The 14,411-nt window shown below is 55.6% G+C and overlaps 8 protein-coding genes across 8 annotated transcripts; 5 read left to right on the forward strand and 3 right to left on the reverse strand.

Annotated features, from left to right (window-relative positions):
• Positions 1–560: 560 nt before the first annotated feature.
• Positions 561–2,043, forward strand: BXZ73DRAFT_37534 (uncharacterized protein; the record flags this gene model as incomplete). The annotated part of the gene is made up of 6 exons (XM_048018030.1): positions 561–750; positions 800–871; positions 929–1,261; positions 1,313–1,554; positions 1,609–1,740; positions 1,795–2,043. The coding sequence occupies 6 exons, from the start codon at positions 561–563 to the stop codon at positions 2,041–2,043; spliced, it is 1,218 nt and encodes a 405-aa protein (XP_047883760.1).
• Positions 2,044–2,275: 232 nt separating this feature from the next.
• On the reverse strand, positions 2,276–3,649 carry BXZ73DRAFT_86242 (kinase-like domain-containing protein; the record flags this gene model as incomplete). Its single annotated transcript, XM_048024129.1, has 6 exons — positions 2,276–2,440; positions 2,551–2,814; positions 2,894–3,024; positions 3,078–3,222; positions 3,293–3,523; positions 3,584–3,649. 6 exons carry the CDS (start codon positions 3,647–3,649, stop codon positions 2,276–2,278), a joined length of 1,002 nt encoding a protein of 333 aa, XP_047883761.1.
• Positions 3,650–4,270: 621 nt separating this feature from the next.
• BXZ73DRAFT_95549 (RNA-binding domain-containing protein) lies at positions 4,271–4,957 on the forward strand (the record flags this gene model as incomplete). The annotated part of the gene is made up of 5 exons (XM_048026822.1): positions 4,271–4,367; positions 4,424–4,480; positions 4,549–4,710; positions 4,763–4,819; positions 4,872–4,957. The coding sequence occupies 5 exons, from the start codon at positions 4,271–4,273 to the stop codon at positions 4,955–4,957; spliced, it is 459 nt and encodes a 152-aa protein (XP_047883762.1).
• Positions 4,958–5,187: 230 nt separating this feature from the next.
• On the reverse strand, positions 5,188–6,049 carry BXZ73DRAFT_95550 (TFIID-domain-containing protein; the record flags this gene model as incomplete). Its single annotated transcript, XM_048026823.1, has 3 exons — positions 5,188–5,385; positions 5,442–5,539; positions 5,608–6,049. The coding sequence occupies 3 exons, from the start codon at positions 6,047–6,049 to the stop codon at positions 5,188–5,190; spliced, it is 738 nt and encodes a 245-aa protein (XP_047883763.1).
• A 290-nt stretch (positions 6,050–6,339) lies between these two features.
• BXZ73DRAFT_37612 (exosome complex exonuclease rrp4) lies at positions 6,340–7,620 on the forward strand (the record flags this gene model as incomplete). The annotated part of the gene is made up of 7 exons (XM_048018047.1): positions 6,340–6,518; positions 6,574–6,675; positions 6,726–6,771; positions 6,818–6,907; positions 6,961–7,095; positions 7,158–7,355; positions 7,414–7,620. The coding sequence occupies 7 exons, from the start codon at positions 6,340–6,342 to the stop codon at positions 7,618–7,620; spliced, it is 957 nt and encodes a 318-aa protein (XP_047883764.1).
• A 107-nt stretch (positions 7,621–7,727) lies between these two features.
• On the reverse strand, positions 7,728–9,000 carry BXZ73DRAFT_37593 (coiled-coil domain-containing protein 55-domain containing protein; the record flags this gene model as incomplete). Its single annotated transcript, XM_048018043.1, has 3 exons — positions 7,728–8,350; positions 8,406–8,604; positions 8,671–9,000. 3 exons carry the CDS (start codon positions 8,998–9,000, stop codon positions 7,728–7,730), a joined length of 1,152 nt encoding a protein of 383 aa, XP_047883765.1.
• Positions 9,001–9,149: 149 nt separating this feature from the next.
• Positions 9,150–10,210, forward strand: BXZ73DRAFT_86247 (mRNA transport regulator 3; the record flags this gene model as incomplete). Its single annotated transcript, XM_048024130.1, has 6 exons — positions 9,150–9,294; positions 9,354–9,432; positions 9,490–9,598; positions 9,650–9,865; positions 9,926–10,075; positions 10,127–10,210. The coding sequence occupies 6 exons, from the start codon at positions 9,150–9,152 to the stop codon at positions 10,208–10,210; spliced, it is 783 nt and encodes a 260-aa protein (XP_047883766.1).
• A 590-nt stretch (positions 10,211–10,800) lies between these two features.
• BXZ73DRAFT_37062 (L-methionine transporter) lies at positions 10,801–13,208 on the forward strand (the record flags this gene model as incomplete). The annotated part of the gene is made up of 12 exons (XM_048017935.1): positions 10,801–11,110; positions 11,169–11,211; positions 11,265–11,485; positions 11,539–11,747; positions 11,876–12,109; positions 12,161–12,208; positions 12,260–12,377; positions 12,430–12,644; positions 12,701–12,790; positions 12,842–12,905; positions 12,957–13,028; positions 13,093–13,208. The coding sequence occupies 12 exons, from the start codon at positions 10,801–10,803 to the stop codon at positions 13,206–13,208; spliced, it is 1,740 nt and encodes a 579-aa protein (XP_047883767.1).
• Between the last annotated feature and the right edge of the window lie 1,203 nt (positions 13,209–14,411).

A 14,411-nucleotide genomic window follows, 5' to 3' on the forward strand; every position in this document is an offset into this window, starting at 1 on the left:
GACAGCGGTCCCGACACAGGTTGGCACGCCCGACAAAGAAGTGATCGCGCAAATCACGTGATGGAATCGCCAAACGCGTCCAGGCGGCAGAGCGACACGACGTGCGTCTACTGCTCCCTAGCTACTTATTGCCCTACTCTCATCTCTCTCTCGCGGATTTGTGAATCACTACTCCTGCTGTGCACGTCATGCCTCGCCACGGAAGCACGGCCGACACGCAGAAGCAGCGGACACAGGCGAAGCTTGACGCCTTCCTCTCCAGCTCCCCGCCTGCACCCAGCCCTCGACGCAACCCTTCCCCTACCCGAAAGCCGAGAACATGGGTCGCTCAGTCGAAGGTTCGGGCGCCGGCGAAACGGAAGACTGCGAGACGCACCGCGAAAGCAGCTTCCCCCGGCCCTTCACGAATCCCCCTTGACGAAGAGAGCAGCCAAAGCAGCGACGCAGGCGTGATTCGCTTTGAGCCCGGGATCATCGAGGTATCCGACAGCAGCGAAGAACAAGGCGCGAACCCATCTCCTGCCAAGTCATCTGGTAGTCATGGCAAGAAACGTTCGAGGATGGTGTTTAGTGATGACGATGATGAAGGTGCTGCCGCGAAGACCGAACGAAGGCTGGTCAAGAGGGCGAGTTCTCCCGTGCTTGTAGCCTCGGACGAAGAGGAGGACCCACGTCCCAGAAAGCGAGGGAAGCTTACGAAGGAGCGTCCGCAAAGCCCAGAGGACTTGATGGACGAGGTAGATGAGAAGAGTACGTCGGATGGATTGCTTTGGTGACAACAAAGTTCAATATTCCTTAGGAATCATCACGTCCCGTTTCAGGAAGCGCGATAAACGTTCTACCTTCCAGAAGACCTTGGAGAAGCTGAAGCGTAGGTGGAAAAGCTTTTGCAGCTTGCGCAAAGTGCTTAAACTCGTGTCGTACACAGGCAAGAAGCGTGGCGAAGCAACCGAGTCCTCGGCGTCTGAAGAGGAAGAAGAGGATCAGTACGACGACGCACCGTTTCCTCATGCTCACCCGGACGCCAACGGCGACGAAGATGAAGACGAAGATGAGGGTGAATCTTCTCGTGGAGACGAATTCAATGATTCGTTCATCGTGGAGGATGACACAAGTCAGTTGGTGGAGCTGCCCCCGGAGTTCAGCATGGGAAGTTACCAAGACCTGCTGCACCACTTCAAGATTGTGTGCCAAATGTTCGTACATATAGCCGTTCATGAAGAAGAAGAACGAGAGCAAATCGCGTTGGAGCTGCAGCGCCGTATGTTTCTTTCGTGTTCGTGCCTCATACCAGTCTATGACAATGTGATAGAACAATACTTTTCCGTCCCACTCAAGATCACACGCAGGAAGCTTGAAGGCATGCGAGACTCCATCGTGGCAGGTTCTACCTGGAAGCCCTGGTTCCGGAAGGCCTTGAACAGATATCCGGACTACGAAGAGCAGTTCCTCGATTTCACAGTCCCTGGTTGCGACGCATGCCATCTTGGTTCCCGTAAATCGACCAAACAAGGGAGGCTCAGCGGACTGCCTTACGAATCTCTGACATATCAGGTTTGTCCATTTGGCGTTTCGCAGTGGTCCGAGTTGCTGAGTGAGATTGCTCAGTCTTTTCCCGAGGAAGTGACAGACAGCAGCGAGGAGGAAGGGTCTGAGGAATCGAGCAAGAAGAAGGAGTTCGTTTTCGGACGTTTCTGTGCGAAGCGGACTCGGACGTACCATCGGTTCACCCATTGGGAGGTATAACTACTCGTTCAAGTCCTTAGTGCATGAGTCGCTCACCAGCCATCTTAGTATCATCTCTTCCATGCATTGCGCGAGGAGGTCGACTCCTTGAAAGCCTCTCAAGCAGACCGGAGTTTTGTGAAGGTCGCGTACGCGAAAGGCAAGCAGCCTCCGCGGGACCTGAAGGACGCGGACGCGATCATGGACTGGTTGGACGAGCGCCAGGTGATCAACTTCCAATGGCAGGAGCTCAAGACCATGATGAACGATGCGCACAACTTGGAGGTCAGGGGCAAGAAGGGCGACGACTCCGATTAATTGTTCGCGGTGGAGGTTTATTTGTAAGATAGCGCATACTAGGGGCCTAGCGCTTGGCTTATGCAGTCCCATGATCAATGTACTTCACATCACACTGTGTGAGTATCATCGAGATATGTATAAAGGTATGCTACAGAGACAATGCATCGAGTGCGTTCTAAAAGACAAGCGGTTCACCACAAAGCATTCAAGGGTCCCTATACAAGTTGCGATCCTGAGGACCTTGTCCCAATCAGTGACACAGCCGAGGCAGTTGTGCGAGCCTTGCAGCGTCGAATACGGCTACCATCGCGTCAAACGCAAGCAGCGCTTCCGAGACCGTGGGCCGGTGTTCATGCGTTGGCCGGAGGAGAGGCCTGACGAAAGCACGCAACTCGGGGACCTCGTACCCGGTGAGCTGGAGCGGGGGCGGATGGCTATGAATAGGGTGTCTTATATAGCTACACGGCGTTCTCACGGCCGCCAAAGCACGAGGGGAGCTGGGAAGCGGGAGAGGTGGGGACTCACATCCATTGCGCGCAGGATGAGCACGCCAAGTCCGTAGACGTCCACCTTGTATGGATCGCTCGACTCGCCACGCTCGAGTTCCGGGGGGCATTCCGTTCGCCGGCACCCCGCAACGCGTGGGGTTTGGACCACGCCAGGTAGAACGGGGAAACGATGGGAGAGCTCGTAATCTGACACAGCGTAGTGGCCTCGGCAGTCGGTGAGAACGTTGCGGATGGAGATGTCCAGGTGGGCGATGCGCTGGGAATGCATGAATGCAATGTGCTAAAACAGGGCAGGAAGGGGTGTTTTGGGAGTGACCCGATCAGCGGGGCAAACATCAAGCATTCGCACCGACACGGACCTCAATGCACTGTCGCAAGGCATGGAAGAACCGGCCGAGGTTGCATGGCGTTGTGGTTAACTGAGGGCACCACTCCTCCATGACGATGAACGCGAGCTTGTCCTGTGGGACGTCCACGAGAGCAAGGACAGCTACAGTGCCCGTGTGAGCATGGTCGCATGACGACGGAAGGGAAGTGACGAACGAATGCAATGGTTCATCGGGTGGTTCCGCACAGCCGGGCTTGACAGGTAGCGGATGACGTCGAGCTCACGACTACGTATATGTACTGCTTTGATGACTACTTTAGCACCAGTTGCACATTGTGTGCCGCGGAAGAGACGATCGGGCTAGACAGTGGAGCAAATTAGATCGGCGACCAGGGACCCACGAAAAGGAAAAGAGAGCAAGGCGGCTCACCAGGCCGGCGTCTTGGCAAAGCTCGTCTTCGTTGGGGGCGCGGCAGGCTCGGATATAGCCAGGGAGGTCTTTGGTCACAGTGCGGCCTTCGGAGGCCTGAGCGGCCCAGTAGTCGTGATAAGACTGCTTGACGTCCTTGCAGGTCTCGAGGCGGAAGCCATGGCCTTCGAGCAGACAGCGGTAGGCATACCAGCGGGGAGCCAAGCGGGCGTTCGTGGCGTCATCGTCGTCCTCGGAGGAGGCGGTCTCGGAGGCGGCATCGTCCGAGTCGTCCTCGAGATCCGTGCGGACTTGGCGAGTGAGTGGGTGACGATGGGCGCGGGCGCTGGGGCGGTGGCAGGAGGCCGGTTCTGCCATAGGCTGCTGCGTCACACATGCAGGCGTCGCGTACGGGTGGGAGAGGAGATCAGAGGACGGGGCAGGGGGGTCTTATGTCGGGCATGCTGGGAGGGCAGGCGAGTCGAGGGGAATATTGTGCTGTAAATGGGAAGAAAGCGATGCGGATGACCGCCCAGGCCGGCTAGTCGGGGTATCAGCGTGCATGAAAACCGAGGGAAGCGGGCGGAGGAAGAGGCGAGAGGAGGGGTGACAGATGGGGAGACGAACGAAGATGGCAGGTGGGTTGCGCGACCATCGCAGGAGCAGGTGCTGGGGACGGGCGTGCGGGATTGGATTGGATTGATGGACGGCGAGCACGAAGGAAAGACCGGATAAGGCGCAGCGGGCGGCCATGCAGCGCACGAGAGACGGGCTGGCGACGAAGTAAGAGAGGAGACCTGCTTCGAGCGCGGCCGCTCACACCAGAGACGGGGCGTTGAGCAGAGAGCGAGAGCGGGGTTGCCCAGCGCGGTTAGCGCTTCCCATCGTCAGCGGCCACACCGCCGTAGTGCACAGACGCCCACGCCCAGCGCCCGTGGGAACCTCGGCAGGCCTGCGTCTTGCCATGTGCAATTCAGTGGCTGACCCCGCGCCCGCGCCATGGAGGAAGGCACAAAGTCCAAGAAAACCGTCTTCGTCGGCGGAATCGGCGACGACGTCGACGAAAACGCCATTCTCGCCCACTTCGCCCCCTTCGGTCCGTCCCTGCTCTCCGCACTCGGTCCACTGCTCACCTCCCATCTTTCTTTCCAGGTGATGTGATCGAGGTACAGCTGCCGCTTGCCCCGACCAACCCTTCCCATCCGAACGGTGAGCGGTCTGCATGGTGCCGCCATGTGCATCTCGGTGCTCTAACTTTGCTTTCTTCGCGCCTGCAGAAACAAAGCACCGAGGTTTCGCGTTCGTGACGTACTCCTCACCTGCCGACGCCCAGGATGCTATCGACAACATGGACCTCAACGAACTTAACGGTCGCGTGCTCCGCGTGAACCTCGCCCGTCCTATGAAGGGCCCCACACAGGCCGCTGGAAACAGAGCTAGTCCGCATCTTTACCCGTCCATGATTCCCTATGCTTACCCGCCTCTCTGCAGTCTGGGAGTCTGAAGACTGGCTCAGTAAATACGCCAAGCCACTGGCTCAAAGCGGAGGTGCGTTGCCACCTCAAAACCCCGTCACATACTCTCTGACAAGGCGTAATAGGTGCCACGCTGCGTGGTACAAAAGAAGGCTCGGCCGAGGCAGAGGACGAAACCGAAAACGCGCCAAACGATGACATGGAAGAATGAACCACTCCAACTGTCATGCGGCCGCGGCTCTCTAGTCGCTATCTGCTATTATTATTCGCCGTCGGCTGTATCCCTCTTCACAAATCCCATCGAGCACCCATTCGAGTGCTGCAACCAGTTCAGCGCGCGGTGCAAATCTAAACAGTGGGTATGATGACTACGAGGTAATGATTACAAGTCCTAGCAGTGCGTATGCTACACGAAAGCGTCCCAGGCCCAAATACATGATATTACATTGCCTGTGATGATCCGGCAGGGTGCATGTCAGGTTCGTCAAATTCAGCACGCGCCCGCTTGATATCTTCCTGCATGAACAACAGCTCCTCCATACGTGCCAGCTTCTTCGCGTCAGCCGGCCTCGAAAGCGCTCTCCGGAGGTCCTCAATCGACAGTCGTGACTTCTTTCCGCCTCCAGACGCCGACTGGCACTACATGGCTATCAATTTGGCTACCAGGGATGTAGCGAAGAGGGGAGAGCACGCACAATGTCTATGATGTACTCAATGAGGATCTCTTCCATCACGTTGACAGTGTCGTTCGCGGGGTTGCGGTCATCTCCGAACCCGTACATGAGGTTGCGCACTGTTCAGTCGTGCGGTGTGAACGACCGTCCTACTCACGATAGATACTCCGAAGAACGAAACACGCACGCTCTTTTGCAAACAGTCCCCTATAACTTGGCCCCTTCTTTGAGCTCCGCGTGTACAGGGAAGAGTCCCGGTTGTACGACGTAAATGTGTACGTTGATGGAACAGCGGGCCTCGTAGCGGTCGTTGCACCGTTCGGGGCCGCGGTGATAGGTGCAGGGGTCGCAGGAGTGGAAGTGGCTGCGGCTACAGTGGTGGCAGGTTTGGGCTGAGCCACTTGTGCATGCGCTTGCTGCTGGGCCTGATGTTGCTGTGGATAGTAACTATAGCCGTGGTATGACCACGTAGTTCCGTAGCTTGTTACTGCCGTTGGCGGTGCGTAGGGCTGGTAAGGCGTGGTGGGGTATGCTCCTGCGGTTTGAGGGTGCGGGGTGTACGTGCCGGCTTGAGGATACCCGGCGTAAGGATAGCTCGTCCCAGTCTGGTGTGGGGGGTAGTAAGACATTTTGGTGGCAAAATGAGCGAGGAGAGTGAGGAAGAGTACAACCGAAGCACGTCACGGTTGCTTGGAGCTGGAAGCTGGTTGTGCAAGCGCTTACGGTTACCGAGTCTCAAGATCTCAAATCTCGATCCTTCGCGTTCTCGACTGGCAAATGCCCGGCCCGGACGTCTGCAAACGCAGCTTGCCCTCCTTCGGACCCAAGCCCGCCAGTACCCACATCCCAGTGCCACTCCTGCAGTCGCGTCTGCAGCTGCACACTGCGAGAACTACACGCCTGCTTAGTAGACTCTAAGATGATTTCATTCTCATCCTTTCCATCGACCTCGGATGTATCTGGGGGCTATAGCAAAACAAGACACCATCCCGATGTCGAAGAAGACGTTCTCATGGAAGACGAAGACGACTTCGAAGGAGCTGTGTACAGGCTCACCGTTCCAGGAGAGCCTATAACGTCCTCTCAGGCATTCATGCGGTGAGTCTCTTCTCGCCGTTGTATTGAGGATAGCGAAATCCAACATTTCCTGCAGAGGTCACGGAACTTATGTCGACAGCGACGAAGTCATTGCGGCCGTTGCAGGAACGGTGGAGCGCGTAAACAAGCTTATCACAGTGCGTGCCGTACGCAGCAGGTGTGTCTACTCTTCTCTTGGGTGCTCTGCTTCTCACTTCTCATGTGCAGATATAATCCCGAGGTTGGTGATCTCGTAGTGGGACGCATCACCGAAGTGAGTTGGCAGAAATGGGCCGAGGTGTGTGCCTGACGTAGCGTAGGTACAACCTCGCAGATGGAAAGTCGATGCCAACTCTAGGCAAGACGCAGTGCTCATGCTCTCATCTGTGAATTTGCCCGGTGGTGTACAAGTGCGTAACGAGCACACACCCCTTTTCAGCTTTCACACTCACGCCCTTCACAGAGACGAAAATTGGAGAGCGACGAGCTGCAAATGCGCACGTTTTTCGAAGAAGGCGATCTGCTCGTGGCTGAGGTCCAAGCATTCTTCGCGGATGGCGCCATGTCCCTCCACACCCGCTCTCTTCGGTACGGGAAGGTGAGCATATATCCAAGACCTCTGCTACTATGATTTTGCTCATCGCTCATGCCTACGTTCAGCTGCGAAACGGTCAGCTCGTGACGATCCCACCAATTCTCATCCGTCGACTGAAGTCTCACTTCGTCTCACTGCCTTGCGGAGTGGACCTCATCCTCGGCCTAAACGGCTACATCTGGGTCAGCAAGCACACCAAGCAAAGCGAGCAAGAAGGAGAAGAGGGATTTGATGCGGAGGCCGTATACTCTAACAAGAACGACGTGAGCAACCACGTTGCACTTGGACCACTTTTTCTTACATGATTCACTCACTTGCTAGCGAATTGACGATGCCACACGAGCGGCGATCTCGCGCGTGAGCAATATCATCAGAATACTGGCGGCACATTTTGTGCCCCTGACGGATGCCATATTACTGGAAGCATACGAATGGGTAGTGGAGCAGGAAAGCACTGTGAAAGACCTATTGAATGACGAGTTCGGAGACAACATGGTAGCTAGCATAGGCGTAGGAATGCGTCAATGAAAATGACCGCGACGACCTCCTCCATGTACGCAATTGAAACCATCTATAACATACACCGTACAATATCCGTCATCAAGCAGACGAAAGCAATGTGTCGCAGTGGAGCCTTAATTTTCCTCGCCGCATCCTCCTGCAGCAGCTTCTTCCAGTCGCCGCCGTTTGCGCTCCAGGTACCTCTCCTTCGCGCTCATCACCGATGCTTCGTCGTTCCTCCTTGCCACTGTCCTGCTCAAAGCCTCTCTCTCCTCCTTGTCCCGCTCGTCCCTCAGTCTGCGCTTCTCATCCTCCATCTGCTGCTGGATCTCCCTTGTCCGCCGTTCGTTGATCTCTCTCCTGCTCGCAGCGGTGCCCACTGCCCTATGCGCCTCCACGTTCTCCCCCTCCTTCGCCTTTGCTTTGCTCGAGAGCTGTAGTCCAAGTTTCCGAGTATTCGGCGCAGACAGGTTGAGGCCGGCAGAGAGAAGTTCGCGCTTGTCGACGATTTGATTGTCGTCGTTGAGTTCGACTTCTTTGCCCTGTTCGCGCGCGGCGTGGGCGAGCTCGGCGTCGCTTTTTGGAGTGAAATCTGTAGGTTTCGTGATAGTGAGGTTAGGCCCCTGTGGACCAATTGTTGGCTTCTCGGTGGCGGCAACAGTCTGTTCGTGCTGCTGCTCGCTCTCCTCCAGCAGCTTGCGGTAGAAGTGAGCCATGCCGGTGCCGATATTCCCTTTATTCTTCTTACGTTCGGCCTCTGCGGAAGGGGATATGTTGAGAACATGCAAGAATATTAGCAAGATTGAGCATACCTTCTCGCTGCCGCTCTTCCTCTTCGGCTTCTCGAAGCTCAGCCATCTGATCCTTGTACGCTTGGGTGACGAAGGCACCCTTGTCTTTGAACTCGTCGCCCTCGAGCTCCCGCTCTCGTTGAATCATCTTCTCTTCGGCCCTCAGGTGGTCTAGCCTCCTAGTCGCCGCAGACTGCAGGAGCCCGCTGATATACTTGGGCTGCAAATATCTAGGGTGAGTAAGTCAGCGGTCGAAGGCACTCTGCCTCACAAATGCGTGACGTACCTTGCGCTCTTTCGAGTCCGACTCCTTTGCCTCCTTCTGCCGCAGCTTTGCCTCCTGCATCTTGTCGTACACCTCATCGTACTCGAAGACAGTCGCGTCGACCCGCTGTTCCTCTTCCATCTTCTTCTTCATCGCCTTGGACATTTCCATGCTTTGCGCGATGAACTGCTTGTTCGCCGCGGCTTTACCCTTCTCCCCTGTCTTCGCGGTGGGCGCGGCGTCGATGGGCTCGTCGTCATCCAGGGCAGCGAACGCGGCGGTGCGTTTAAGCGAAGGAGCTTCGCCGACGGGTTTAGTACCCTTGCCTTTCAGTGAGAACGAGACCTTCATGGTTGCGTGTGGTGGCGGGGTGCGGTGATGTGGTGGCGGAATTCAAGCTGTGGCTGCAATTGGCGTCAACGACTGGGACTCGTGAGTGGAGCCGAGGTCTGCGGGCCGGCGCGCACACTTGCACTTGCACTTGCACTTCAACTCCCGACATGGCTCAGAGCAACTTTGACCGGAGGCGCATCAACGGCCCCGACGAAGCCTATCGGCCTGTTTTCGACCTAGACGAGGAAGAGGAGCCGTGGAAGACAGGGACTCCCAGGCGAGGGCGGGGCGCGAAAGACATCAGGCCAATTTGTGCGTCTCTCTCGCCCGCGAAATCTCCTGCAGCTGCCTGATATTCCGCGCCGGGGCAGTCTTAACGACAGGGCTGATCAATCAGGCCAATGGGTCTGCGTACATAGAGACGGAGAAGACAAAAATCGCGTGCGCCGTGTGAGTGAGTTTGCCTCTTTTCGTTTGCATCTAGCGACCGTGCTCATACGAGTGCAGATATGGGCCACGGCAGTCTAAAAACACCGCATACAACGAGAATGGACGGCTTAACGTTGAGGTGAAATTTGCGCCCTTCTCGTGTACTCGCCGCCGGGTTCCTATCCGAGTACGTCGTCGCACTGCTTTGTCTGAGGGAGTGTTTCTGACAATGACTTAGGACGCTGAAGATCGAGCTGTATCAGTGCAGATGCAACAAGCTCTCGTCTCTGCCGTTCGACTTGAGCTCTTGCCAAAATCAACCCTCGACATATTCATCACTGTCATAGAGAATGACGGGATTGAAGGATGCATCGCGTCTGGATCTGTGGCGGCCAGTGCCGCTCTTGCCGACGCAGGTGTAGAGATGCTTGGTCTAGTTGCATCATGCTCAGCGGTGAGTTTATCCTTGTGTTATCACTTGAGCGAGAACTGTGCTGATACATCTTCGCTGTAGGCAGTGGTCGGCGGCGAGATTTGGTTGGATCCTACAGAGGCGGAGGGAAAGATATCCTCTGGTACCCTGATTCTTTCAGGTATGCCTGCTCTTGACACTGTCACAAGTGTGTGGCAATCGGGCAATATGACGCCTGAGCAAACTTTCGAAGTGAGTATACTTGGTGATGTCTTGAGGGCACAAACTGACTGGCCTCGGAAGTGCATGGACGCTTGCCAAGAGCGTTATACAGATGTGCATGCTGTTATTGCCCAGGCGCTCTTAGAGAAAGCGAAGAGTTTATGACACAGCTCTGCCTTCACCCTGCCTTGCTTTCGCCGAGCTTTCGTGTGCCGTCTTGCACATTCACATCTTGAGCGCGCGACGCGCAGCCATTCCGTCATCGCTGTCAATGAAATTGACTGCATCAAGTATGCCATAAGACGGCGATGTACCATTCGGATCGTCCTTTGATGTGCATTGTTTTGCGTCCAGTAGACGGGCTTCAGTCATCGGCGAGGCAAACACTTGATCAGCAGCTGGGCAGGGGTCTGTCCTTTGGGCTGCAGCCCGCAGCCTAGACACACAGACGAGGTGGCTGAGCTGAGTTAGGAGCACAACACGTGGGCGTCGTGCAGCGTGGGAAAGAGACCGAGGAAGCCGGAAACTTGTCTCCCATCTTGGCTAGATCGCGATCGGGACGTCCACTCTTTCGTGGGCGTCTCTTTCCAGAAGGGGCGAAGAGGTGCGCGGCACGTTCACGTGTCGACCTCTGTCCCGACACGGACATCTCACTGTTCGTCCGAAGGCCTGTCTTCCCCCCTCTCTCACGATCTACCACGCCTTGTACCACCTAGACGACCCCCTGCGACCCCCCATACTTCTCCGTCTCTCGCATGACATCCCCTACCCCCAACGCGACCCTTCTAGACAGCCTCAAGTCCCCCCGGAGCGCCTCTTCGCAGCAAATATACTCGCCCTCTATCCGTTCCGCACGGCTCTCAGAAGAATCTGATGATTCTTTACGCGACTTAGAGCTCTCTGAAGGGCCTCTATTGGCGGAGACTGCACGGCCATATCGTGGACGGTCCTACTCCATGTCCGGTTTTGACTTTCAGCACGACCTCTTGCCGCTTAGTGCGAGTCTAAGCGAGCCAGATGAAGTCCATCTCGAGTCGGGCGAAAAGCGTTTGGGATTAGTCAATGGTGAGTAGCGTTTGACTTGTCGGCAAGGGAGTGATACGCATTGCGTGACTCTGTGCAGGCATTGCCCTCATCGTAGGTCTGCAGATTGGCTCTGGCATCTTGTGAGTCTTGGCACCCACTGCGCGGTCCGTGAAGCTAATGTATGCGCACACAGCTCCTCGCCAGGTGTGGTGGTTGCGAACGTGCATAGCGTCGGTGCTAGTCTCCTGGTATGGCTTGCGGCAGGCGTCCTCGGGTGGACAGGCGCGAGCAGTTTCGCGGAGCTGGGCTCCTCTATACCCGTCAATGGGGGTGCGCAAGCGTACCTCCAGTACTCCTACGGTCCCCTCGTATCTTATCTATTTGCGTGGACAGCTATATCCGCCCTCAAGCCAGGTGTGTATTCCATGATCTCCATATGCGCGCGTCTTTTGGTTTAATGCGTTAAGCAGGGGGTAATGCCGTGATCAGCTTAATTTTCGCAGAATACCTTAACCGCCTCTTTTGGCATACCACCCGAGACGAGATCTCGCCGGATGACATTCCCCAATGGTCAATCAAGATTACTGCGGTTGTAGCAGTTCTGCTAGTATCTGTACTTTGTGTGGCTACACCCACGCTCGGCACACGAGCAGCAGTTGTTTTCACGACCGTCAAGGTGTGCAATATCTTTGAACGAGTGACGCTTTAGATGTCTGACTATGCACTTTGTGACTTTCAGATCGCCGCTTTGGTATGTCATACACAATGTATCCAGTGTGGACGATGCTAAAGGCGCCTTCTTAGGTTTCAATTACTGTGATTGGTCTCGTGCAGCTGGCAAGAGGTCATGCTTCCTCGTCATTCTCCGAGCCACTATTCGAAAACACAAGCACGAGCCCCTCAACGTACGCGTTGGCTCTTTACTCAGGTCTCTGGGCATTTGATGGCTGGGATCAAGCCAACTACGTCGGGGGAGAGATGAAAAATCCTGAGAAAAGTATTCCTCGTGCGATTCATTCAAGCATGGCGATTGTTATGGTACGTCGGTTCGTCAGAGATGATTTTCCACGATTGTTCATGTGTTACTAGTTCTTGTTCATTCTAGCAAACGTAGCCTACTTTGCAGTTCTGGACAGGGTATGTTTATCGCTCCTGCACAATGCCACAGCTCCAGTGACATTTTTCTAGGCGACCGTCGGTCTCAGCAACACTGTGGCCATAGACTTCGGTCGTGCGGTCTTTGGTCCCGTGGGTGGTGCCGTTTTCGCTGCGATGGTTGCATTCTCATGCTTTGGTGCATTGAATGGTTCGTGTCTCGAAGCTGTTGTCAGCGATGAAGCCACTAATACGTATGACAGGATCATTCTTCACGTCGGCACGGTTGATTTATGTGGCCGGCAAGGAGGGATACTTGCCCGCGCTGTTTGGGCGGCACAACTCCAGGCTGAAAACTCCCTTGAATGCGATGTGCCTGCAGGCAACACTGACCATCGCATTTATTCTTGTTGGGGGCGGCTTCCGCTCGTTAATCAACTTCGCCGTAGTTGCTTCTTGGGCATTTTACTTCCTGACTGTAAGCCATGCACTTCATGAACCTTCACTCCATCGTGTGACATGGGCTGTTGACAGGTTCTCGGCCTCGTCATACTACGTGTGAAGGAGCCAACGCTAGAGCGGCCATACAAGACGTGGATCATTACCCCTCTTGTATTCTGTGCAGTACGTCAGATGCATATCTTCATCGCACGGATCTCACAACATCATTGCCAGGTGTGCCTTTTCCTCCTATGCATGCCCATCATCGCTGCGCCGCTCGAAGCCATGGCTGTATTAGGTGCGTCAACGCCCCAGCGTCGTCTTCTATCCCCTAACACGTTTTGGCAAGGCTTTGTGCTCGTAGGTGTCCCTATATACTACATTACACAACGAAACCAAGGAGCACCTACAGGAGTGCAAGGTACTTCTTCGCATAATCCTCGGCAAACACACCAAAATACTCACCCCCGTAACTTTTATATCAGGTTTCTTCGCGAACATGTTTGCAAGCATCCGCGGTAGGCCCACGCCGGGCACTGGCTGGCAGGCAGTAGCGACCGAGGGCGACGAGCACCTTGAGATGCGTACACCTGTTCGATGAGCTTACTACGGGTACTATATCCGGCTGTGGTCATGGAGAAAATGTATTTTTGGGAGGCTCGCATATCTACGGTCTCGACTCTCGCCTGTCTGATGGTTCGATCGAGAAACTGCGCCTATCCCTTCCGATGTTAGAAGTTGTATCAGTCAGCAAGTCGGGCATCCTGACTTTTGTGTATCGCTTCTGAACGTTTGAAGGAGGCTAAGAAGCAATGGTAGCTGACTGATCATTTGTATTTGTCAACTTTTAGCTACCGGCGGTTGTTTCTATAACTCGTCGCCATTGCGCGATTGATCACGATGTCGCCAACGCCTCCGGGATAAAGGCGACGGATACGCACCTTATCGTTCCCCACATTGCCTTGTTCTCCACGTCTCCCGTCCTCGCCCAACCCTCGCAATCTCACCCCCTCGGTAAGAGAGATACCAGGTCGACCGAGCGGACGTTTGACGCGACGCTTCGTAGCCAGCCGGAAGGTTTATATCGTAAAGATGGTGCGCGATTCGCTCGCTTGTGAGCTGGACGCAGGAATAACATCATATGAAATTGCAGTCTGAGCACACCTACAAGTTCAACGTGAAGGTGATGACGGAAATGTGAAACGGAAATGCGGCTAGGAGGAGCTGACTGAGCATGGATGCTCGCAGATGACCTGCGGCGGGTGTTCTGGTGCAGTTGACCGCGTACTGAAGAAGACGGAAGGTGCGTGGCGCGCCCAGAGCTGTCTGCGCAGGGCGAGGGGGCGGTGGTGACAGGAGCTGAGCGAGGAATCGCAGGCGTATCGTCGTACGACATCTCGCTGGAGAAGCAGGAGGTGCTGGTTACCGGGACGATCCCGTACGACGACCTGCACGCGAAGATTGCGAAGACGGGGAAGGAGGTGCGCAGTTTGCGTTAGTGCGCGTCCACTGTAGGCTAACGCTCTGGATCAGATTCTCTCGGGCGAGACCGTCGTATGAACACTGATGTTACATGTAGCCGGAGTTAGTGCTGACGATAAGTGTGTGGTCGTCATGTAGATGATTGGAATGGATGTACTATTTCCCGATTCCGGGCGAGGTGCGCACATCAGCTGGCTGCTGGTGTGTGCAGGAGACCGTTAAGCGGATGCGTGCGGCGCTGCGCATGTCCTTCGCTGGCAGCGGAGGCCGGTGGAGGATGGGCTGCGGCATCTAGCCGGAAGGGGCCGGAGGCGCACGCGGG

This window comes from Epithele typhae (assembly GCF_022376455.1).
Source record: "Epithele typhae strain CBS 203.58 chromosome Unknown BXZ73scaffold_1, whole genome shotgun sequence".
Taxonomy (NCBI): Eukaryota; Fungi; Basidiomycota; class Agaricomycetes; order Polyporales; family Epitheliaceae; genus Epithele; species Epithele typhae.